This window comes from Amborella trichopoda, chromosome 9, assembly GCF_054954075.1.
Source record: "Amborella trichopoda isolate Santa Cruz 75 chromosome 9, AtrichopodaSantaCruz75HAP2 v2.0, whole genome shotgun sequence".
In the NCBI taxonomy this organism is placed as follows: Eukaryota; Viridiplantae; Streptophyta; class Magnoliopsida; order Amborellales; family Amborellaceae; genus Amborella; species Amborella trichopoda.
The window spans coordinates 2,566,428-2,592,844 of NC_142344.1; the positions used below are offsets into that span (position 1 = coordinate 2,566,428).

Below are 26,417 nucleotides of genomic sequence, written 5' to 3' on the forward strand. Positions count from 1 at the left end.
GAGTCCGAAATAGAAAGTCCAAAATAATTAATAGGTAAGCATCTACCTTACAACCTAACAAAGGTCTCGACTTGGGTCGGTCAATTTTAGGCGGACAGAGGCATCAATAAGAGATACTTCGGGGAACGTGCTAGCCACCTAGAGGATCATTGAGAGGGAGGCCTTTGGTAATGTGGTAATTATGGAAGGAGACTCCCTTAGTACAATTAGATGGTGTTGAAATAAGCAGAAGATTTCTTGTACGGTCGCTATTTGAAATACATGATACAATTAGAGGCTGGCCATGTTTAGATTTTATGTTATTTATTGTTATCCCTTTAACTTTGGTTTTGATGCTTTAAATAAATAATAGAAAATCAATTTCAATCAAAACAAACCTACTATAGTTATAAATAAGGATGGTACTAGATCATTTATCTTCCATACAAGAAGCTAACTTCTAGCCGTAAGATGTGAGCTAAATGTGTCATTTTCTTACGCAAAGTTCAAAAGTATTTTTTTCGGACTTTGAGCAAGGGATAAGGCATACACTTATCTACTTGATTTTACATGTGACAACTATAGGTGATTATGATTTTGTTATAAGAAAGATAAACGGTCTAATTTTGATATGGTCTCTCTTTAATAAATTTATGGTGCTTTTTATCTAAAACTTAAATTTTGAAATAGTTTCTTTCTCTAAAAATTTTGAGATAGTTTCTCTCTCTAAAAAATTTTAGGTACTTTCTCTATCTAAAATTTGGTATAGTTTCTCTCTCTAAAACTTAAAAAATCTAAGATTGTTTCTTCTTCTAAAAATTTGAGATAGTTTCTTTCTTTAAAATTCGATACAGTTTTCTCTCTAAAATTGAAACATATTTTTTCTCTAAACCTAAAATTTGAGATAGTTTCTCTCTCTAACTCATGGGGGTGTCTTGGAAGAATTAATTACATTTGATAAAGTGGGCAGCTCCAATGTGTGAAAAAAAACCTATGGAAATATTCCCTAACTCAAAATATGTGGTTCAATTTTTACATGAATTGACCAATTTGTGGTAAAAAAATTTTACCCTGGGGAAAATTTCCATATGTATTTGACACGTAACAAACGTGCGTAATATAACTTTCACATGAAAATATTTTCATACATGTTTGGTACACGTGAAAATCTTTCACAAAAATATTCACATGAAAGAACTCCTCGATGTGATTAAGTATGGGAGTCTTTTCATATCAATTGGTCTTATCGCAAATTTTCACATGAATTGGCAGCCAATTAGTGTAAAAAAATTCACATTTGATTAACATAAGGGAGTTCTTTCATGTGAAAGTATTTTCCTGTGTACGAAATATACCCTTAAAACATAGCAACCTCAATAGTACTTCGATTTCAATTTAAGGACGATGAGCTAGACCAATATACAAATACATGGGCAAGCCAACTAAGCCTTAAGCTAGCTAAGAATTTTTTACACCTAACAAAGTGTAATGTAATCTACATGACCATCTCAAAGCAATATAAAAAATTGATTGGAAAAATTGTCAATCCATAATACTTTTGTATTGTTGTGAGGTAGCATTGGGTTTGAAGGTCAATTTCCATAAGACTTCAATGATAGGTATCAACTGCCCTATTGCTCTGACCCAGAATTTGACAAATTTGATATCCTATCTGGGTATGCGTCTTTCAGATACTAGGCATTCTATTATTGTTTGGAATAAGGTGATAGAGAGAGTCCAAGTAAAACTTGATTTTTGGAAGCCAAAATATCTTTCTAAGGGTGGAAAGGCTATGTTGCTAAGGTCATATTTAGCTAATTTATCTATTTATCTGCTATCTCTTCTACAAATGCCAGCCTCAGTAGGGAAAAAAATTGAAATGATGATGCACAATTTCTGTGCAAATCTTTTGGAGAATAAAAGAAATTTCATCTACTGAGATGGGATCGAGTATGCACCCTAAGAGTGAATGAGGTGTTGACACTACGAAAATTAAATATACGAATGAGACATTGCTCTGTAAGTGGTGGTGGAGGAGTTTTCAGTTTAAAGATCAGCTTTGGTATCAAATCTTGCCTTCAAAATATGGTCTTGACGTGCATAGGATGTGGATAGGAGGAGGTAGAAACATAGATACGTCTTCTTTGTGGAAATCCATTTATAGATGCAAGCCAATGATCACGGGTTACTTTTAGTGGAATGTTGGATGTGATGATAATCTCTCCTTTTGGTATCATAAATCAATAGGTTATCTCCCTCTTAAACTTGCCTTCCCGGATCTATTTTACTAAAGTTTCACAACCGAATTCTAAAGTTTTTGATCTAGTTGATTTGAGAGGTAATCTCGTTTCATGGAATGTTCATTTCCCATACAATAGGCTTAGTGAGACTAATTTTTATTAGTGGAGTGAGTTGTTGGGTATCTTGGAGAAGATTTATATTTCACAATGGGCTACGGATGAATTGATCTTGGAGGTTGAATGCGATGGTTTATTTTCTTTCAAGTCTTGCAATAAATTGTTCTTTCATGATAGATGGAGATGGTCATTGCCTCTTGTTGCCAAAATATGGAAGTTGCCTATTCCTCACAAGATGCTGGTGTTTATTAGTTGGCTATTTAAGATAAAATTTTGACATTAGATAACTTGATTAAGAGGGGTAAAATCTTACCTAATATCTGTTTGATGTGTAAAGCAGATAGGTAGGGAATCGGATGCACACCTACTCATCCATTGTTCTTTGCCTCAAGGATATGGTAGTGGTTGTTTGGGTTACTTCAGGTTAAACCTACTCTACTCGAATTTGTGACAGACTTAGTATCATAGCCATTCAACATTTACCTTATGCATGTAGGATGGTGTGGAAAATAGCGAGAGGGGTTGTTCTTTGAGAACTTTGGAAAGAGAGAAATATGAGCACTTTTGAAGGTGAATGTTTATCATTTGTAAGATTGATTACTAAAGTCAAATTATCCATTTGGTTTTGGTTGTCGATTACAAAAAACGGATGGGGGATTTCACAACCAGACATTATGATTAACTTGTAAAATCTGTTTTGTGATGGGAGGTGTAAGGATGAGACCGAGATGTATTTGGCTGGCACCAGCGTTGGGTAGGTTTAAATTAAACTTTGATAGGAGTTCTCTAGGTAATCCAAGTTTAGCAAGCATTGGGGGTGTTTTGCGTAATTGTTCTGGTGATGTTATCTTTACATATGTTGGACCAGCTGATGTAGCTACCCCAAACCACTTTGAAGTACTGGCATTGCTTCAAGGTTTGAAATTTTTTATCTCTTGAAACCTTAGTAGTTGTGTGTGATTGAAGGGGACTCATTGAATGCTATAAAGTGGTGTAACAAGGAACAACAGATTCCCTAGGAGCTCAGGTCTTGTTGGTTACAGATCATGGATTTAGTTGTCGCGTTGTCTTTTTCTTTTCTTCATGTCTAAAGAGGCAAACTCCTTGGCTGACTTTCTGGTTGAAGGAAGGGCGTCTTTGCCTTCTCTTTCTATTTCTTCTAATGTAACTTCCTTTTAGCATGACTTTATAAATAAAGAAGGTAATATTTGTCAAAAAAGAAAAAAAATGTCTATCCAACTCGGAATCGGAGGAGTTAGAGTGAAACTTATGGGTCTTCAAGCTTATAAGCCCGCAAGTAAAGAGTGGTCCAGTTTGAAGTTGAACCAAACCAGAGTGAACTGGGCGACTTTTTATGAAAACTCGAACTATCCCCGAGTCCGGACAGGTTCTTGGGGAATCGCCTCCAAAAACCCACATTTTGGGGTTTTTCTGACTGGTTTCATCATTTATATAATCTGACTGAGGTTTTAACGATTCTTTAGGAAAAGGATAGACAATTAAACACAAGAATGTTCATCGCCATGTTCTATCTTTTGCCCAGAGAACTTAATCAGTTGATTACCCAGAGAACTACCCTAAAAAAACTTAATGTATCCATGGAAATTATATTAAACTAATATAATGAACTTAATTAATTTATATCTTATCACATGATAAAAAATTAAACACAAGAATGCTCCAAAATTAAATCCAAAAATTGGATTGGTATAAATGCTAGAAAGTAAAGTTATAAATTTTAATAGCTATCAAGTAATGCATCCATGAAAACTTTAGTAGACTAATAGCATTAGCTTAAATAATTTATATTTCATTAGATGGTCTAAAATTAAATTTGCATACATACATATATGAAAAAATTTATATAAGCGTAAGGCCTTAAACCATCAAAGTAAGGTGTACCTCACAAGTTCATTAAAAGAGGTTGTTTTGATACTAAAAAATCTTCAAATTGATCATCTTGGCCTCAAGATGTATGGACAAGACATGAGACAGATTTCAAGTTTTTGCAATAGTACATCTTGTAATGCATTTTATGGACTATCAATATTCAAGATTTTCAAAGGTGCATAAATCTACTCTATCTACAATATTTTTTAAGCTTTAAATTTTATAATTAAAAATAAAAATAAATTTTGAGATCTTCATGAAGATTTTCAGTACTGAAACAATATCTTTAGACACTATTTAAAGGTGTGCTTACTTTGATTGTTTAAGGCCTCAAGCATTATACAAACCACACCATATATATCCTCACTCTTCCCCTTCCTCTTTAGTGTTTTTTATTTTTTTGAATTACGAATTTTAGTAGAGAATATGTTTTCTTTGGGAACACAACGTCAAGGAAGTTTTGTTTGTGGAAGTAGGAAATTTTTTTTTGCAAACATTTCCTTATTTTGGATTATCACAAATAATTTTTTAGATGTATATTATTTGGAAGCTTCAAAAGATAAAGTGGGATTATGTAGCTTATTGAGTTAATCTTCGATAGAAAGTTATCATTTTTTGTATTTGATTTAATCCTAATGTTCGTAAGTTCTTTTCTCTCTAAATTTTAAAATTCTCAATTCACTAAATTGGAAGGTTTAAAAGATTGCGAGTGTAGGAATAGAAAAGGTTTTTTAGGAAAGTATTTATGAAAAATATAAAAATAAGTGTTTTTAACGACTTCATAAAAAAAATGTGTTTTTTTTTTATGATCTTTTAAAAATTTTGAAGCTTTCAACGTCTTATAAAGTATCGATATTTTGACCAAATTCAAACTTCAAAATAATTTTTCTTGAACACATCCAAGCTATCAAATTTCACATCGAATGGTTGTAAGTAATTGTGACCACCTTGTGTCAAAAGTAAATTATCTCATTATATGCAATCCTAAATTTTTATCACCCAAACATATTGAAATCGACTTTCAATGTTCGAATGCAATTGAGTTTCTTGAATTTCTATTTTTTTTTTATAGGAAAATAAAAAGATAGAGAGTCGTTTTTAAGCATGCTAGGACATTCTTTTCCAAGGATTAAAAAAAAGGTGATCATTCTTATAAAAGATTGCTTAGGTGTCGGGGAAGCATAACTACATTGCATCCTCCAAGATATCTCACATCCAACTTTAAGATTGATGGAGCATGGTGCTCCCTCTAGAAAAGATAAAAAATCAACGACCTAAAATTTTTCTTCAAAATATTATCATTTTCACTTTTTAAAAATTATTTTTTATATATTAATGATCACCATGTTGGAAATAATATATATGAAAACAATTAGGGGGTAAGGTTTGTATAAAGCATCAACCTTGAGCACTAAAAGTTAGGCTCATCTCGAAATCGTGCTAAAAGGTACAATTCTAATCCTTATTGCCTAAAAATATATTTCCATCCCCATGTATAAAATTAAAAGATCCCATAATTGTGTAGGTCAAACACATCTATAATCGTTTAAAATTTTGAAAATTGACGGTCTAGATAATATATTTTAAGCTACACAATTTTTAGGATATGAAATCTTTTTTTTTTTTGTAGCAATACATCTCGAGGTCAAAATAATCTATTGTAGGATTGTTTTTTGCGAAGTAAAAACCTTTTTTAAGTGGATTTTTATGATGCACCTTACTTCGATATAGTAAGGTTGACACTTTATAAACTCTTTACAAAATTAAGTCCAAAATCCATGCAGTTTCTATAAGGCATAGGCCTTATAAAAAAAAAAAGAGAGTAAAGCATTAGCTCTAAATATATTTCCACCACTGATTATAAAATTTGTATTATAAAAGATGGTATAAATCTTATTAATCCATGAACACTTCAAAATAAATAGTTTAAAAAATGTATTGTTCCTAAATTTTTTTCCTCCACCGTATTGATCAAGGTTGAAAAGCTTCATTTGAAGGCTTCTGATGGAAAAGCATCGAATTTTTAGGTGGGGCGTAAGTTTTTCCATAAAATTTTGGCCTTATTTTAACCTTTTTTTTTCTTCTCTTGAAAATGGAAGAGGGAAGGCGTATGTAGATATGCGTCCCAGGACTCATCAAACTGTGGTAAAAGATGACGCCATTTTGAGTCCTCTCATGAAAGGGTGGAGTTTGCATACGGATGCACCCGTAGGTGTAGAGATAAGGTGCACCTTCAAATTTTATCATTGTACATAATTTTGATGAAAAATATTATTAGAATTATTTTAAAATTTTTTTTTATATCTAATTATAAAATTTTAAATATAAAAATGATTAAAATAAAAAATTGATCTATAAGTGTATGAAAATCTTGAAAATAAACGATGTAGATAATAGGTTATAAAATACATTATTTCTGAAAGTCAAAATCTTTTTATTTTTCTTAATCCTACATCTCGATGTCAAGACGATGAACAAGGGTTTTTCTAACATTAAAACGACATTTTTTTTGGATGGATTTTCGCGGGGCATCCGCAGTTTTACATTATACGGTAGCGTCCTTACATAAACTTTTTCCCTCACGAAAAGACCGGTTTTTCATTATATTCGAAGGCCCTCATTTCCCTCCCTTTGTGAAATCTCTCTCTTATATAGATGAGAAATACTTTTGCTCGATACTAGAGAGAGAGAGAGAGAGAAGGTTTTCTCCTTACGCTTGTCCTCCTCCTCCTCCTCCTCCTCATTATTTACTAGGAAACCTGTGAGTAATTTCACGGCATTCTCTAATTCTCTTTCTTCCATTCCCAAATATCTGTAAGTTATGTCAAGACCATCTCTCTTGATCTGTTTTAATTTCTTGTGACATGTCAAATTTATGGTTGATTGGTGCACATCGGTTGCCTTTCACAATCCATTTCTCTAAATTCTGGTTGATTTCCGTATTCATTTGGTTATTTATTTGGGGAATATCTCTTCTTCTAATTAAATCTTGTTTCGGGATATTAATCATAGGAATGGGGAATTTAGGGCATGGAATACATTGAGAAAGATTTGTATGTGGGCTAATCAGGAGTGCATTGTTCAGAACAATCTCTTTTTCTGAATTTTATAGTACGAGAGTATGTGTTATCACGAAATTTTAGTTGGTATATTATGAATTCAAGCCTTTGAACCTTTTCTTGGCTTTCAATAGAAATATTTATTTTTTTGTCTATATAAAATAAAGCAATAAACAGGTTTCCAATTGGTATCCTAATCAGGATCAACCTTTTTTAAATCATATTAAAACTAACTGTGTTATCAAATGCGGGACGCAGACTTGATGCACTCAGGGCTTCGATTTTCTATGCAGCTTGATGTGGCCCCCATGCGGGCTCATCACCTCCATACAGTCAATAAATTTAAAAATATTTTAAAAGATTATGAAAAAAATATAAGACTGCATGTAATAAAATTAATATATGATTTTCATGACAATAGGCATCTTAATGGCTTTTACCTCTGATATATCCATTGCCTGAGCTATTGATAGTCTCATAAAGAGCAACAGAGTTTACTGCCTCTAATCTCTAATAGTGTAATGTAATTAACATATAATACAAAGTAATATTCATTGAATTAGATAAAACATATACCAATTACCAAGTTACCAAGCAAGCACTTCGAAAATATATTAGCATCTAGCATGTATCATCGACCAAGCTACTGTTACACTGTAGGCTGTATAATAGTACATAACATCCAAACTCCGAAGACAATGTCATATTAAATAAAGAAGATAATGAATATAATCGATGTTTCAACTCTTGATCCAACAAGTCATATGATCCATCAAATGCATCTCCTAACTCTGAAGCCAAGGCAGTAGAGCCATCATCATCGGTGTCGTTAAGCCCATCATCCACATATACTTTTTTTGAAAACTTCAGAATCGAGAAAAAAATAGTCTGTAATCTCTAGGCTTTAATCCCCTTTAAAGCATAAAAAAATGGTTCTAAGGGGTGTTGTGGGGTTTTATATCCCCCAAACTCCTCCCACCCTATGCGTCGGGGAAAATGACCTTAATGCCTCTCTTCTTGGGCTTTTCCGCCCAAGAGCAGTGAGCCGGATATGTAGGCATGCGCCCCCAAATGCGGGTGATGTGCAGCACACTGCTCAAATCGATGAGGTCACATGATGCATTGTGTGGCCACATTTGATAACACTGAATACTGTGTAACTAATCAGAATTTTGTAGTAAGTTGATTGAAATATCAAAGAGCTTATTCTTAATTTCTCTCTTTTTATCTTTCTAATACATTTCTTTTCTCATTCTTCTTTTTCAGGTTTTGTTATTTTTTCACACTATTTCAATTAATGTCCTTGAAGATGGATCATAGCTAACTTGGCACAGTTTAGTTTCCAATGCTTTTAAGTTTACTAATCTCAAGTGAAAAGCAAAAGATTATCATGCTGGCTTCAGATTTTTTTCTTTTCTATTCAATTTTTCTGAATTTGTGACAAGCCAAACAACCTACTTATAGACCCATTTCGTAAGGAATTTGGCATTTTTTTATTTCTAAAGACATATTGCTCTCACCTGAACATTTTGCAGAGAAATCATGTTGCATGTCCTATTCTGGACATTTTTCTTATATTTGTTTCGTAGTTAATGTGTAGGAAGATGGCATCAGGTGATTCAGACATAGAAGCATTGAAGGACTTGCCAGATGTTAGCATTCTAGAGAATCCTTCATTCAGGGATTCTCTTGATTTGGAAGGATTAGATGCTAAAGAACCAAGATCTTGGACCATAAAAAACTTGTCTTCAACAGCGAATAGCATTCATGACTTGTTGGAATGTCCAGTGTGCATGAGCTTTATGTTCCCACCTATACACCAAGTAAGATAAATATGTCTCTTTTATCTGCCTTCTCTATCTCCTTTCGAACCTAAAACTAGATGGTTTGTGACAGAGATCAATATATCACTAGTTTATATGCTTGATTACTCTTCCTTACATTTGAACATATGGGTTTGTGTGTTGCTAGATCTGTTGATAGACAAGCAATGATGAGAAATGCTTTCTTAATGCATATATGATTTAATTTTTTTACTTTTACTAATTGTGGTCATGGAAATTCGTAATACTCTTTGTTCAAACATATTGTGTTTACATATGGTAGAAATATCATATTGTTTTCGAAGGAGGAAGGATGTGCCTGTTTATATGTGGGCTTTCTCTAATGCTACATAGAAAATCCCTGTCTCTTGGCTCTCTAGTTTTTGCATTTTTATATCTCGAAAGTGGACTGCCTTTCTTTTTTTGCAGATAATTTAACGATAATGTATAATGTATATAATTTTCTTACACCAAAGCGTAGTACTTTAAATTTCCTTTTCTTATTTCTTTGTTATATTTTCCGTTTTTCGATGGACCACTAGGCTGGAAGAGTTTTCTTGAAGAAACAACTTGAAACAAGAGAAAATTTAAGTATTGTAACTCACTTGTATCGCAAATTTTACTTTTAACAAATATTGCTTGGAAACAAGTACATGGAGAAGACCTTATACATCAAGAGGCATCATAAGAAGCTCATCCCATAGTTACTGGGATCCACCTACCAAAGGGTCGATTCCACTCTGAAATCCCAATCCTGCGTTCCGGGGAAGGGGAGCTCACACTCCTCCCGGATTCTTAAATTTTGAAATCTTGATCCTTCCTATTAGGGGTCGAGGTCCTAAGTTACACATGATCCAGTTCCCTAGCATTATAGTATAGCAGTATATAATAGTATTGCAATGTTGTATAATACACTAGTATAGTAGTTTATCAAATGAGTTATACTATTGCGGTATATGCTACATAGCATAGTGTAAATTATGTAGTTGCATATAATGGATTTAAGGGAAAACATCATAAAAAGGGATGAAATCCCTTAAAATATCCTTAAAAGTGTTAAATTATCCATATTAACATTTGAGAGCATACTTTTTCTTTTTCATCTCACTTAGATATCTCTTAAAAAAAAAAATTGAATACCCCAATTGCCTTTGTTTACTATTTGGAATTAGGAACAAAGGGGGGCATTTCAGTAATTTTGACCTCCAAGAGGCCTCACTCGAACAACGGAAATACTCTAGTTGTTCCACATTACAAATAAGGTAGATTGTTCAATATGAGTAATGCGGAACAACTAGGGGTATTTTTGTAATGCAATGCATGCAAAGATTTAAGTCCATAATGAAAAAAAAATACCCGTACTTGTTCCACATTACTAATATTGAACAGTGTGTTCCTTATTTGTAACGAGGAACAACTAAGGGTATTTTTGTCATTTGGGTGAGGACTCTTGGGGTTCAAAATTATTGCAATGCCCTTCATTTTTTCCTCATTCCCAATACTGAACAATGGCAATTTGGATACTTGTTAAAAAAACTGAAGGGTATCTAAGTGAAATGGAAAAGAAAAAGTATGCCCTCACATGTTAATAAGGATAATCTAACTCCTCCAATGATTTTTTAAGAGGTTTCATCCCCTTTAATGATATTTTCCCTAGATTTAAATACAGTAGCATATGGTACCAGGAGTATATAATGTATGACATAGTACTGTAGTATATTTTAGCAGTGTAGTATTGGATAGCAATGTTGTATATATTATAGTATAGTATTGAATAACAATGTGGTCTATTATGGTAGTATGTAGTAGATACTATACCATTTAACTGTACTCAGGGCCCTTGATTGATTTTCAAATAGATAGAGCTCAGTCCTGTATATTTCACCATCCGAGCACTATATGTTTAGCAATGTTCGAAAATTCGCTTGCCCAACCGCCTAGGCGAAAAAATTTTAAAAACGACTAGGCGCTTGCTAGGCGGGGTCATTATGCGTCTTGCGTCTGAGCGCCCTCCTAGGCGGGCAAGGAACTACAATCTAGGCGCCGCCTCGTGACAGGTTGAAAAAAAGAGGGTTTGGATTAGATTTTGATACAATATATTATGTTATGAATCATGTGTTTTTTTTTTTTTTTTTGTTTTACGATATATTTACATGTTTATAGTTAAAAGATTAATATTTTTTGTGATTAATTGTATTTTTTCTCATTTGGATGATGAAATTGAGCATATGTCATATTCTTTTATAAATAATTTATTCTTTTTTTGTACAATGTGTCATGTTTTGATAATCTATTATCTGTGCTTTACTTTATTTGATAAATAATTGATTATGTGACATCTTAATGAGATAATTCTTATATGAAAGTGAAACTAATATCTTGTATATTCATTTAAGTCTTACAAGTTATAATCTCTTTGAGTCTGTTATGTGATTGTACTATTACGTTTTGGTGAGGGCACCCTGTCTCTGGGCGGGCGCCTAGGCGGCCAGGCACCTAAAACACCTAGGCATCCGAATCCGCATTTTTTAACACTGATGTTTAGATCTAGTTTCCCTACATATTGGCATTGCGATCCCTAGATTTCGAAGTGTATGAACCTTGATCCCATCATTGGGAGCTTTCTGCTTGCCACAATCCCGCGGTCCTGATCCTTATCTCGTATCCAATTCTATCCCAATCCTGGTAACTGTGGCTCATCACTAACATGCACATCCTTACATGAATCACCTCCTCGTATGCACGATAACTTATAATTGTACCAAATATAGAAAGTCCTTGATCTCTTGAATCACCTTGGACTCCTCCTTGTGACGATCACTTGGTATTGGTCCCAAGCATATTGCCTCCCATTTTATAATGCTGAGGGGACCTTCCCCCAAACCAAGCATTGGATCCATTATTAAGGATTCCTTTAGAGTTTAAGATCCGAGGGTGAGGCACATGTCTCTAATGCCTTCACAAACTTGGCTGATAATGCAGTTTCTTTGATGACCATGATATTGTCCCTGAGTCTGAGTGAAGACGCATACCAGCATACTCTTATGGTCATTCCACACGTGCCCAATGACTGTCATTATTGTCCAGAAAAAGATGATCTAAAACCTGTCCTTACAATTTCAACATTTTGTTGTTCCCCATACCTATTTTAAAGTATTTCTTCTTATGTTCCCACACAAGATGACCCATCAAGTGTTGGTCAAGTAAACATGGGAAAAGTTTATATAAGGTTGCAACCTTAAAATGTAGAATCACAGATGCACTTCAAAAATCTATCGGAAATGTTGTTTTAATGTTGAAAAAGCCCTCTAATCAATCATCTCGACATCGAGATCTATGAATATGAAAAAAAAAAGTTTTTGAATCTCCGAAATCGTGCATCTTGAAACACATTATCTAGACCGTCCATTTTTAAGACTTTCATATATTTATAAATCTACTTGATTTTAACTATTTTTGGAATTTAAAATTTTCTAATTAGGTATGAACATAGATTTTAAGATAATATACTAAAAAAATTTTACAACAAAATTACATATTATGATAAAATTTTAAGGTGCGCCTTAAATGGATTGTTTAAGGTTGCAACCTTATAGAAACCGCACCCAATAAACATTCTCTCTAAATTTTTGCAGACAAATGCAACTTTTTTAGAAAACTTTTTGTTTGGTTTCATTGGACTCCTAACTATTCCTTTTAGGCCTGCAGCACAACATCTAAGTTCCAAATTCAGATTAAGTACCCAAAAAAGTACATTATATCAGTCTAACAGTCTTACTTTCTAAATCTTTTGAGGAGATCTTAAATGTATTTTTGTTGTGAAGAATAATTCCGTTACACTAGTTTGTCTAACTGGATTCCTCAGAAAAATAATTCATGGGATTCATATTCTTTCATTTCTAAATTGAATAATATATGGATTATTGGTTCCAACGTAAATTAAATCATCATCATAAATACATACCACAAGGAGATCTTTACCCTCTGTTTTTCTGTGTTGCATGGATTCTTCACCTTGGGCTGCATGCCTGGGCCAGACATGTCCATTGGCACAACATGGACATGGATTCTCCATTCCAAAGAATCATGGGGAGTACTCTTAAGCCACATGGACACATAGAGTCCGACATTTCTGGACTCTTCTCATGATTTGTCGGATTCTTCTCCTAAAAGAATAATATGATATAACATTATATTTTAAGCTTTTTTTTATTTTAATCTTAAGTTTTTTTCCACTTGAACCCTAAACACAGAGAAGAGGTTTACGTCTCAAACCTCAAATTCATAAACCCGAATATCTCCTAGCTATATCACAGGCAAGCACTTGTGAGTTCCTCATTAGGACTTTGTTGGTTTCTTGGATTCTCTGTCAGTTCTTCTATCATTCTATAAACATTATGTGCATTAGATTTTGATAAACTTGTATAGCAATCACTAGCATTTTGAATTGTCAATCAGTCATGCTCGTTTTTTTTTGGAAGAAAAGTCAACTTGTATCATATTAATAGGATTAGTGCTATTACAAATAATTAAAGTTGGCGGCCCACAGTTCGGGTGCTCTATATACACGCAACGTCTCAAAAACGTTAGGCGGCCTGCCTGGTTCCCAGCGCCTAGGTAGGCGCCCAGAACCTCGAGCACCCTACGGTGCAAATTCTTAGTTTTTTTTTATATATTTGCTATCCAAATGCACATATATGCATATATTTGTGTCAAAATTTGTAATTTATTCCATTTGAAATTGAAAATATCGCAAGTTCGCAACATACCTTTTTTATATACAAACATATCACATGTCTCAGCCTCTCAGGTTCAAAATAAATTTATTCAAAATTTTGAACCATACAAAACATTTAAAAGTCTAATAGGCTACTGTAAGTCTCCAACTCTCATATTCTCCATATTCCATATCCATAAGGCATAAAATAAACCATAATAACATCGAAGTCTCCAACTCTACAAGTCATCAACAAACAATCTTAGCAACTGCTTTTGATTCTCATAAATAAGTTTAAGATTGAGGGTTTCTTGTTTTTTTTCAGTTTGGGGTTGAAAAATAAACCCCTAAACCTTTTTTATACAAACTTGGAGGTTAAAATGACCCCTTTTGCCCTTTTGGGCAAAGTTTAAAAAAAAAAATCGTAAACTATGCTGGGCGCCTGCCCAAAACTGGGCGCTGGATGCCCATGTTGGGGCACTGGGCAGAAATGTTTTTGGGCACCTAAGCGCCAGGTGGTCCGTTTTTTAAACATTGAATACACGGGTACCCAAAAATGGGGACAGTACAATCACACAACTACATAAGCAGTCTGGCAACAATATGCTAGTATGAGAGAGGACACTAACTAGAGAAAGAAAGAAGGAAAGAAAGGGGGCGCGCTCCTCATCTTGTTGCGTGCGTGCGCACACACACCTCAAATCCAACTTTTCAGGGGTTAGAAAGAATGTGTGAAGAAAACAAGAGTGCTAGAAAATTGTTGAGTAAAAAGATTGTTAAGTTGTTCTGAATGACTCAAAGAGATGGGAGTTTCAAAGACGAGCTTATACATTGTGTTTGTCTGTATGTGTGTCAAAGGAAGGGAGGCAAAAACACTAATTTTCAAGTAAAACAAATCAAATTTGAGTTACAATGTAATTAATCAAATTTAAACCATTATTTTTAGTGCATTGTTGGTGCTCAAAGGGAGCTAGGTCTAATAAGCCAGGAGAAAAAAAAAAACACAGAAATAACATGGAAGGGAAATTTTGAGGGAAAATTATAGATACCCCCTAGATTACACTTTCTAGGTATGCCCAACCCCAACATTTTTCAAGTCATGCCACAAAACCCAATGTCATTATTTTTGCATCCACTCCCAAAGTAAAAAACTAGTATTTTTTTGATAATTTAGAGAAAAACTATCTCAAAATTTTTAGAGAGAGTATCAAATTTCAAGTTTTAGATAGAGGAATTATCTTTAGATTTCTTAGAGAGGAGCTATATCAAAAATTTTATAGCGAGAAACTATATCAAATTTCATATTTTTTAGAGAAGAATTATATTAAACTATATAGTATTGGGATTAATGGTGTGGTTTAAAAAGTACTTGTGGGAGCATGCCAAGAAACTAAGGTCCAGGGGGGTTTCTATAATTTTCCCAATTTTTACGGCAATTGTTGGAAGTTCTTTTGGAAGCTCTAGAAAATGATAAAATCAGAGAATATTACATTTTCTTGGAAAACATAGCTTCTTTGAAGTTATTTTGAAAATCATGCCTTTCAAAACGTTGTCCAAAGCAATATTGATAATCATGCCTTTCAAAACTTTATTTTGAAAATTATGCCTTTCAAAACCTTGTCCAAAACAAGGGGAAGCAATTTAATTGAAATTTAATCTTATAGTTTGTAGCTCAATATTGGTTCCTTTACTTAACACGTTTTTATTTATTCTGTGTTGTAGTGTCCAAATGGTCACACTCTGTGTTCTGGTTGCAAAGCACGAGTTCAGAATCGCTGCCCCTCATGCCGATATGACCTTGGGAATATCAGATGCTTGGCTCTAGAGAAGGTGGCAGCTTCCCTGGAATTGCCATGCAAGAACCGCAATCTTGGTTGCCCTGAGGTCCTTCCCTATCATAGCAAGCTCAAGCATGAATCTCAATGCACTTATAGACTCCTCTCATGCCCTTATGCTGGTTCTGAGTGTACTGTGGTAGGTGATGTTCCATTCTTGGTGGCCCATTTGAGGGATGATCACAAAGTAGATATGCATAATGGCTCCACCTTCAACCATCGGTATGTGAAGTCAAACCCCCATGAGGTGGAGAATGCTATCTGGATGTTGACCGTGAGTATCATTAAGCCCTTCTGGTCCCGCATTTTGTGTTTTCTTGGGAGTTCTTGAAAATTTTAGTTTTCCTTCATGAGGTCCTATGGAAAAATTCAGGGAGAAAATATGGAAAAAATTAGAGAAACAGACAGAATTATTACATCTGTTCTGTAATGGATTATCTTTCTTATATTTCATATAAATGTTTCACTTAAATTTTAGGCATTGCTGCAAAAAGCTAATAGAATATAATCCATATGGTTATTATAACAACATTTGTGAAAGGATTATCAATATCCCATCAATATGTTGGACAGTCGAGGGATAGTGGGACATATTATGGACTTAATGATATGCTTGGTTTGACCAACTCCCCCTCCGTGACCATCCAACCTGTTGATTGGACAGTGATAAACCTTATGACTATCTGTTCTCATGACCACATGCATTATGCTCTACTCTCCTAAATACAAAGGGATAAAATCCAAAAGATAAAGCATAAAATACTATGATACCAAGGTAATATGCATTTTCAAAATATTGGGATATTTATGCATTTTTTGAAAAAAACGATGATATCTGTCACAAGGAAATTTGGTGCTTTTTATCCATACACTTCGCGAAATCCCACTTCTGATGAGTTTGCCTTTTGTTCAGGTATTTAATTGTTTTGGGCACTACTTCTGCCTGCATTTTGAAGCTTTTATGTTGGGAACGTCTCCTGTCTACATTGCTTTCCTTCGATTCATGGGAGAAGATGATGAGGCCAAGGACTTCAGGTACGTTTTAGAGGTTGGTCACAATGGGAGGAAGCTAATATGGCAAGGAGTCCCTAGAAGCATCAGAGACAGTCACAGGAAGGTTAGAGATAGCCATGATGGGTTAATTATTCAAAGGAACATGGCTCTGCTTTTTTCAGGAGATAGAAAAGAATTGAAGCTGAGGCTCACAGGGAAGATATGGAAAGAGCAGGCTAATGTTCAACCACAAGATTAATTCCAAAGAAGAAAGCAACAATATATATAACCCATCACTCTCCTATTAAATGGGAAGCAAAAGAAAAACTATAAAACCCATCCTCCGAATGTTGTATGGAAGAAGAGAAACAGAAAGCCCAAAGATCATTATGGTAGGCTCTTTGTTTTTAATCATAAAAGCTGCTGGACAATTTATTCTCCTGTGCAGAACATTTATGAAATTTCCTCTCAGAAGCTGTGGTTATTCCTGAGCTCGAGGTGTGATTTGAAAGCCTGGAATTTTGTATTTACTTCACTTCTTTGTGTCTGTGTGCCTTGTGAACCAATTCTCTGTGAACAAGTTTTGAAGCATTCTGGATGTTGCTTGGAATTTGTTTATAATACCTGTCATTTTTTCGTGGCTATTTGATAGCTATTGTTTTTCCATCTTTCATAATTTTACATGGGAAACACACGCAGAATCTAGATCCAGCTTTGAATTTGTTATATAATAGGTGGTCTTGTAATATCTAATGCTTTCCCATCTGTTTTGTTCTATATGGAAAGATGTGCTCCCTTGACATCACTGTTCATGGGTATTTTCTGATCCAATTCACAGGGAACAATTTTCATTAAAGGGCTTTCTGGATGATGCTCTGAATGTGTTATTAAATATCTACTTTGCTTTCATTTCCTTCTGTGCTAGTTTTAGTCTTCAGGATTCTTATAGATGGAAACACATGGAGTATTATTCTTTGATTAATTTAAAAGTCCTTGTCTTGAATACTACCTTGTCTTGATCGCATGCTGTATCTTTGCTTTGATACTGTAAGTTCTTTAATCTATATTTTGCATAGACCACCAAATCAGGTTTCAAGTTTTTAAAAAATTTAAGCTTTTCTATTAGATGAGTACACACATTCACTTTTATCATCACTTTGTAATAAAAGCTTGTGCTCGTTCACTTTTATCATCACTTCGAAATAAAAATTTTTAAATGAATATTTTGTTTTTAATTACATCTTTATTTAAAAGTTTTAGCCTTTTCTTTATGCCACTTCACATAAAGCATTTTCTAATGCAAAATTTCTTTAATATAAAAGTTGTGTTTTCAGCAAGTATACCCAAACAGATTTGTATATTAAAGAAGAATACAATACTGTATTATCTTCAAATCAGTCTACATGCAGCATTGATCTTTGCTTCAATAAAAAATTATCAAGCTGATCTGTAAATTATGAACATGTTTCCATTATGTGAACATGCTTATAAAATTATAATAAACTTATGACCTTTGTATCTGCTAGCATTGAAATTTGTGAAAAAATATTCTACACCTTTATTACTCAACATAACCATTGGGAAGCTTAAGAATAACGGGGGAAAGGAATTTCTGGTTACTATAACAGATTAGTTACTATAGAGATTTATAGAGATTGTCTGAAGCTGAGGACAGAAAACATTCATCCAGTTATTGTTTTGGAAGCTTTCAACATGGATGAGCTCTCATCTAAATTAAAAATTGCAGTACACATTTCAGAAGAACCTGATTTTCATTGGATAAACAAAAACAGAAAAAGGACAAAAATTCAGTGCGTTATAGATGATAAACCCCCTGGTCTCCTCCCTTGTAGCAGGCAGTTAGTCTTGTCTCACTCTTTTACTCTTTTCAGGGTTGAATTTTTTTTTTTCCCCCGAACTGATCAAGGAGAATATGAAAGGCGTCTTTCTTTCTCCAGTTTACATGTTTTGATGGATCCCTAAACCGAAAGACCACATCTCTGGTTCATTCCGATCATATGATTCCGGAGTCGCTTCACATCAGATAGCTTAAGGGGCTTTAATATGAAATCTTCTGCACCTTCTGCTAAGCATCTGTTGAGATAAAACATAGAAGTTTCTTCAATATACACATACATATTCAAGCATGTATGGTACTATATACCAGCAAGAATTTGTGAGAGCATGTCCACATGCATAAATATACTAAGCATATACACATTCCAACACATAATCATCACGAACCACATCTATGCATTTACATATCCACATTGACACATACACATCCACATTGACACATACAGACATACATGCAACCACACATATACAAACCACATCTCTGCATTTACACATCCACATTGACACATACAGACATACATGCAACCACACATAATATATACGCTATACATAGATGTACATTAGACACCGACACACGCATGCTAGTACACATTGACACATACAGACATACATGCAACCATACATAATATATACGTTATACATAGATGTACATTAGACACCGACACACGCATGCTAGTATATACAGATGCATACAAAACAATGTTAAAAAAAAAATTCATGTGAGCTAAACACGTACGCATCTTAACAAAAATTCTCCCAAGCGCATGCATATGGTGTACAACAAATGAGGATAGCTTGCATATTTAAAAGCACAATTGCTCAGACATAAAACATGTTAAATTACGTTACCTAATAACATACAAACTGCCATAAGCCAACCGCATTCACATATACATGCATGCTTATGTTAAGCATACAGTGTATAGACATACATGTTCAACGTATTGACATACACAATGTACATATATGCCAACCTCACTCACATATACATGCATGTCCATGTTAAGTACAACCTCACTCACATATACATGCAAGTCCACGTTAAGTACAACCTCACTCACATGTACATGCATGTCCATGTTAAGTACAACCTCACTCACATATACATGCAAGTCCATGTTAAGTACAACCTCACTCACATGTACATGCATGTCCATGTTAAGTACTCTACATATAAACATATATTTGTGAATGCATAAACACATACTTGCTTACAACCATTTATCCAAGTATCCATGTGTAGAGTCACTCACAGTTACAAAACACACCCAAATGTGTAACGACACAAGTGTCAGTGAAGTATGCGCACACACCTATGCATGTCCATGCATAATCCATACAATTACATGCACATCATTCACTTGTAAATATACACTCATAGATAAATTTATACAACAAACATAAACATAGTTAAATATCTATATGGAATGGTAGATACAATATACATTAGTGTTCGCAAAATCGAACAGGAACGGTTAACTGGACATGGGGCTGGGAGCAGTTTGAACTGGAACCGGACTAATCAGGGCAGTTAACCAGACTGACCAGTCAAGTAGATTTTTTGTTTTTAAAATTGGTCAAAAACCCTAAAAAAAATAAAATAAAAATAGAAAAACTTAGATTAAGTGTATAATATCTTACTATATACATTTATCTTACCAAAAAAAAAATTGAAACAACTTTTTATAAATTAATATTTGAGTACTATGGTCCTGTACATGATGCCAAGCAGGTCACATAAATCTTTTTGTTTCCTAGATTAGGATATTCTTTGAAGATATTTTTGCCATGTAATATCTTCTTCCAAGAATTAACATATTCATCCCAAACCTTACATGAAAAACTAGTTTCTTTTGTACAAAAATCGCTCACATTAGGAATGAAAGTTGATGCACGTTTTGGAAATAACAAAAGTAGCTTGATGCTATTAAATCAAATAAAAACACCAACTAATTAAGATAGGAAAAATAAAAGGCCTCTTCCATATAGTTAGATAAAGCATAATTCATACAATACTCTTTCGATGAAGATAAATAAGGCATACTTCACAAAAAGTACATCATATGATAAGCAACAAAACGAAAAATCAATGCACAACACATTGATATGTTCTATTGTTTTGTTATATGTATCTACCATATCCATATTAGTGTGTTGTGCATTGATTTTATCAAAAAATAAGAACAGTGGAACAAATAATTTTATCAAAAAAATTTTTTATTAAATTTTATTAAAAAACTATAATTTTATCAAAAAAATAATTTTATTTCTATATTCATCATAAAATTTTTTTTATTAAAAAACCACAATTTTATCAAAAATAATAATTTTGGTAAGTAAAATAGAAAAACACTTCCCATATTCATTAAAAAACATAAGTTTTTATTAAAAAGATAATTTTATTAAATTCAATATAGAAAAAAACTGCCCAAATTGATCAAAAGACATAATTTTATTAAGCGAAATGAATTTTTTTTAGAAAAATCAAATTGAGCAACATTTCAAGCAAGAAACGACCCTCAATGTTCTGATAATCAAACAATATGCAATTTTCATGACCTCGTGCAAAAAAAAGTTCATATAAAAAAATTTACTCAATCATAAATAAACATACCAATTTGATAAAAAAAGACCAACAAATGGATTAAAAATCTGTGTTTTTGGATTGAACACAAGTTATCTGAGCAGCAACTTTTTGGGCAAAATCAACCCTTGATGATCTTTGGTTTTCTGAAAAAAGTAAAACTTGAATCTAGTAAATACTTTGAATAGCAATCAAACCCCTCAAATTTCTTCAAGAACCATTCGGTGTTGAGGAGATTATTAAAAGAATGGCGGAAATTTTCAAAAACCTAAAAAATCCGCCATTTCAATCCAAAAAGCTATTTTTTTTTCAATGTTTAAATCCAAATTACTTGTTTTCTATTCATTATATAGTGATTTAAAACATTAAAACACGAAAAACCCAAAAATGGCCGCAAAACGAATAAAAAAAGGTGAAAAATTGGAGTCACAGTTTTCCTGCTACATAGAGCAGGCCTTTTTCAAAATAATGCCATTATTTATGCAGTACCGTTATTTACTAAAAAATGCCGTTATATCGACAAACCTGTCCAGTTAGCTCAAAACCGGCCGGTTTGACAAACACAGCCGGTTCGACCCTTAAACAACCGGTTTTGGGCTGGAAATTTTTTTAAGGTTATCACCTAGGCTACTAATACACACACGAAATCGGTCCTAACCGGACTCAGAACCCTAGCAGTTCCGAATGGAGAACCTCAAGGCAGGAAAGGTTCCTTTCAGTTGAACAAGGGCGCGTACAGCATAAACATGATTTGTATGCCATAACAATTAACATTTTCTTGCTTTTGTACAGCATAAACATGTTTCGATGAGTAGAGTATATCATCTGAAATTAATTTATTGTGCATAATATTTTTTGTTTGCTCTTGGTGCATTTCTTGTTTTGTATAACATATTATTTAGTTATTTAACTTTTCGGTAGTTTTTAGCTATTTTTAGTTACGTTTAGCTAAAAACATGTGATTTTGAATAAATTACTTTGAATACAGTAAATACAGCTTTCCAAAAAATAAACTTATGTGTGAGACTGCCCATGAGTTTATCTCACATAATTTTAAGAAGGACACTGTCAAACAAGATATATTTAACTACCATGATTAATTTTATTAAAATGGCTAATTATCAATGACTACGAATACATCCAAAAAAGCTTTCACATGCGAAAATTGAGCACTCGTTAAGAGTCTTACCTGTTGATCCTTGTAGGTACATTTTCAGAGGACATGATAACTACTGGGATTTCTTTAAGGGTTTTTGATTCCTGTTTCGTAGAATTTTATGTGTCACAAAACTGTTTAAAGATCATGTGAAAGAATTAAAAAGAAAAACATGGATGCGTCATAAACCATATTACCTTCACTCTCTTGAGCAGGTCATATCCTGTCATTTCAGGCATGCAGTAGTCTGTAATTATCATATTGACCTTTGGGTTCTGCTAAAATAAAACATTGAAATGTCACTTATTTTACCAGGAAATGGAAAAAAAAAGTCAATTCAACTAGTTTAGTATATGGGAGACCCACGTAACCAATCCATAGAAAAGTGACAAGAAATACGATAAAATGAAAAATAAAGCAGGGCTCAAATGCAAAAATTACATTAACAAAACAGAAAAAACATAGCAGGAATTGCAGTGCCCCTCGAAACATTTGCGCCTTAAAACTCTGATCTAGCCGAACTCATTTAGCGCGTATATATGTATCAGCTTCTTTCAATTCTTAACCACTCAATAACACAAAGAAAACAAAGGTGTCTACAAATGAGAAATGTTAACTACAGACAGTGAAATGTGGCCACCTCATATGACTCTTCTTCTCCCAGTCCTAGCAGCTCCAAAGCCCTCGGCCCACTCTCTGCAGTTGTCACTGCAAATCCAAAAAAGGACAATCACTAACACACACAAGTCCAACCCAAAGAACCCCACAACCTTAAAAAATTAAAATAAAACACAATAACCCAAAAAAAACAGCAGAAATATTTGTTTTTCACACCTTTATACGCAGAGCTCCTCAACAATCTCTCAATAACTATCCTATCAATAAGGCTATCATCTACTGCTAAAACATGAAGCTCTTCCTCCTCTGTTTCACCTGTGGAAGAAGAAAAAGAAATTTGGAGAGAAGATGCCATGGCTAAATTTTCCGGCGCCTCACTCCCCATTGCACAAAAACCAGCACCCCACTTGTATAAAACCACACACCCCACCAGGAATAGTCCGCCGAGAAGCTCGCCGGAAAATCTATCCGGCGAGAATCTCGGAGCAGTCAGCCCGAATTCCGGCCAGATTAAGATTCGTGCAAGGGGCAAAAGATACAGAGTCTCTGCATTTGCACAGTTGCTGTTAAAGAGTCGAAGGGCCCCATGATAAAAAGCTTTAATTTTTATTGGAGACGGAGAAAGTCAACCGGGGTTAGCCGGGAAAGTGGGTCATAAGTGGCCGGGATATTGATGACTTGCTATTACGGGGGGCGGGGGGGGGGCGAGGTGGGAGGGGTGGTACTTGAGGGGGCGGGAATCGAAGAGATTTGGGGGCGATTTTGTTTGGTTTAAGAAGGAATTTTTTAATGATATTTTTGGGGGGTTTTGGGGCCTGGGGATTTGATTAATGGAGGGTAAAAGTAGCCGTTGGGGCGGTGACAGGGTGCGAGACACGTGGAGGGTAGATGGTTATGACACGTGGAGGTAGAACATGGGTTTGGGCGGTGGTGAAATCGTAGAGAGAGAGAGAGAGTCGTATGGGGGGGGGGGAGGGGGCTTCGTCTTATAGAGAGAGAGAGAGAGAGAGGGGACTTTTTGGTTGGCTTCATTCTAGAGAGAGAAAGAAGTTGTAGTATTGGGGAAGTGGACTTCATTTGCCCTGTCTCTCTCTCTCTCTCTCTCTTTGGGGCGGGGGGGGCTTATGTTTTTTATCTGTTTGTGATTACGAGTCTCTCTCCTCTTGTTGGGGAGCTTTCCTCTTTCTCTCTCTCTCTCTCTCTAGGCAAGCAAATTGGCTCTTTATTTGTTCTGATCCTCTCTCACTGTTAATCGCTTGTGACACTTCATCTCTATTGTGATCTCTCCATCTTGATTTCTTGTGATCTTCCCTCGATATTGGGTGATCTCTCTCTCTCTCTCTCTCTATTTTTGGATCATATGATCGATATCTGCAAATCTACTCGATCTCTCTTCATCTTTACCACGACCGTCTCTCTCTCCTTTTCTTTGTTTTTTTTTTTTTCTTTGGCAATTTTGGTACTCTTATCATCTGACTTCAGTTCGAGATGGATTCTCTGCAGTCCTTCAAAATCTTTTTTATCAGTTTATTTATTTTGGGACTCTCTCTCTCTCTCTCTAATAGACAAAAGTTTGCAGCAGCTTATTTTGGAACTTTCTCTCTCTAATCTACAAGATTTGTATCTCTCTCTAGAGTAAGAATGACATCACTTGCCCATTTTTGCAGTTGGTGTATATTTTGTCTATCTTTAATGAGTATGATGAATATGACCGGTTTAAATGAGCACTGAATAAACTGGTCAGTGAATCTCATGATCAAAATGTCCATTTAATTTAGGGAAATCTAACATTTAATATTTGAATTATTTAGCATCTTATTTATATTTTTATTTAATTTCAAGGTAAAATTTATTAAAACGAAAACTATTTAACATTGGGAAAAGTTCATAGAGGGATGAAACCCTAAACAATCAAATTGAAGGCACACTTCAAAAATTTACTATAAGAGGTTGTTTCGATGCCCGAAAATCTTCAAATCGATCATTTCGACATCAAGATGTATGAATATGATAAAAAAAAAATTAAATTAAATTAAATCTTGAAAATAGTACATCTTGTAATACATTTTATGGACCGTTCAATTTTCAAGATTTTCAAATGTTCATAGATCTACTCAATATACAATATTTTTTAAGCTCTAAATTTTATAATTAGAGATGAAAATAGAAATTCAGACCAACACAAAGATTTCCAGTATTGAAATAACATATTTCGATTCTATTTCAAAGTGCGCCTTACTTTGATTGTTTAGGCCACAACCTTTAACATTTATCTTTTTGTTTTGATTAAATTTGAATAAAAAAACCAAAATAAGTTTAATACTTTAAAATAAATATATACAAAGAGGCCATTTATTTTTACGACAAGGAGGTCACAAACACTATTGCCCGTCAAATTTCTAATCGGGTGGTTGTTAAAATACCATTGATTAGACCTAAAATTCAAAACAAAAATTTATTGAACTTCGTGACACATCCCAAGCCATCCAAGTTAACGATAATGACTAAAAAATAATTGTAACTTCTTTACAACAAAGATAAATGGTCGCATAATATACAATATTTACTTGAAATTATCGAGGCATTTTGATAAAATATTAAAGCAACTTTGGATGTGTTTCCCAATTTCAAACAAAATAATTTTTCTAGTAGCTCATCAAAATCACACCGCAAAATTACACTGAAAACAATAATAGACCGGTAAACAAATATGGTATTGTACCACCTTAGATGTCAACAAAAAAAAAAAACTCAATGTTGCTAGCATCGAAGGGAAAAACTAATAAATAAAAAAAACCACTAAAAAATAAGACTGGGGTGTTAAACTTGAGAAAAAAATATATGACCGATGCGATAATATTGCATTTATTTAATAATCTACAATGAATTTTTTTCTAAAATATTAAATAGTTCAACTTGTAGATGATATTGATAAATAACGAGGTTTATATAGGGTGTCTATTCTATACTAAAAGTACGTCATCTCTTTAAATTTTGTTAGAAGATGTAGTTTGGATGTCAAAAAAACTTTATACAAACTTTTAAAAGTTATTTTCATCCCTAACCGTAAAACTTAAAATTTAAAAAAGGCGACAATAAGCATATCTATAAATACTTGAAAATCATGAAAATAAATAGTCCAGATAACTTGTTACAAGATGCACCATTTTTAAGATAAAATTCTTATTTTCCTATTGAAGTAGAATTATCATTGCGGGTTTTTCAACTTCTGTTCACTTTTTTTCTAAGGACACGATTAGCATATGGCCAAGCCCACACATGTAGAAATGCGGCCTACACAATAAATATATATTTTAAGTATAATTTAATCCTATTTTTTTAAGAATATATAATATTTAACATGGAGATCATAAATATGAAAGAAAAATAAAATAAAAACTATAAATGATAATTATATTAAAAAAACATTTGGACCGTTAGTTACACTTGTTTTTAGATTGACCACCTATTTGCATCCATCTTTAAAATGGATGCTTTATACCTCCAGGCTGCATGATGTAGAAATGCGGTCCAGCACGCATGAAACAA

General features: G+C 33.8%; 2 protein-coding genes across 5 annotated transcripts; one reads left to right on the forward strand and one right to left on the reverse strand.

Moving 5' to 3' along the window:
- The first annotated feature begins 6,609 nt into the window (after positions 1 to 6,609).
- Positions 6,610 to 17,297, forward strand: LOC18437665 (E3 ubiquitin-protein ligase DIS1). Of its 4 annotated transcripts, none has more exons than XM_020669608.2 (4): positions 6,610 to 6,778; positions 8,886 to 9,108; positions 15,548 to 15,934; positions 16,574 to 17,297. In XM_020669608.2, exons 2-4 carry the CDS (start codon positions 8,890 to 8,892, stop codon positions 16,910 to 16,912), a joined length of 945 nt encoding a protein of 314 aa, XP_020525267.2. In that variant the 5' UTR covers positions 6,610 to 6,778; positions 8,886 to 8,889; the 3' UTR covers positions 16,913 to 17,297. The 4 variants fall into 4 exon arrangements, with proteins under 4 accessions (XP_020525267.2, XP_011624671.2, XP_020525266.2 ...); XM_011626369.3 differs by having other exon boundaries at positions 6,755 to 6,987; XM_020669607.2 differs by lacking the exon at positions 6,610 to 6,778 and adding an exon at positions 6,810 to 7,040.
- A 965-nt stretch (positions 17,298 to 18,262) lies between these two features.
- LOC18437666 (two-component response regulator ORR3) lies at positions 18,263 to 23,684 on the reverse strand. The gene is made up of 5 exons (XM_006847869.3): positions 23,085 to 23,684; positions 22,891 to 22,958; positions 22,448 to 22,525; positions 22,284 to 22,354; positions 18,263 to 18,747 (listed from the first exon to the last, which is right to left on the reverse strand). The coding sequence occupies exons 1-5, from the start codon at positions 23,251 to 23,253 to the stop codon at positions 18,633 to 18,635; spliced, it is 501 nt and encodes a 166-aa protein (XP_006847932.2). The 5' UTR covers positions 23,254 to 23,684; the 3' UTR covers positions 18,263 to 18,632.
- Between the last annotated feature and the right edge of the window lie 2,733 nt (positions 23,685 to 26,417).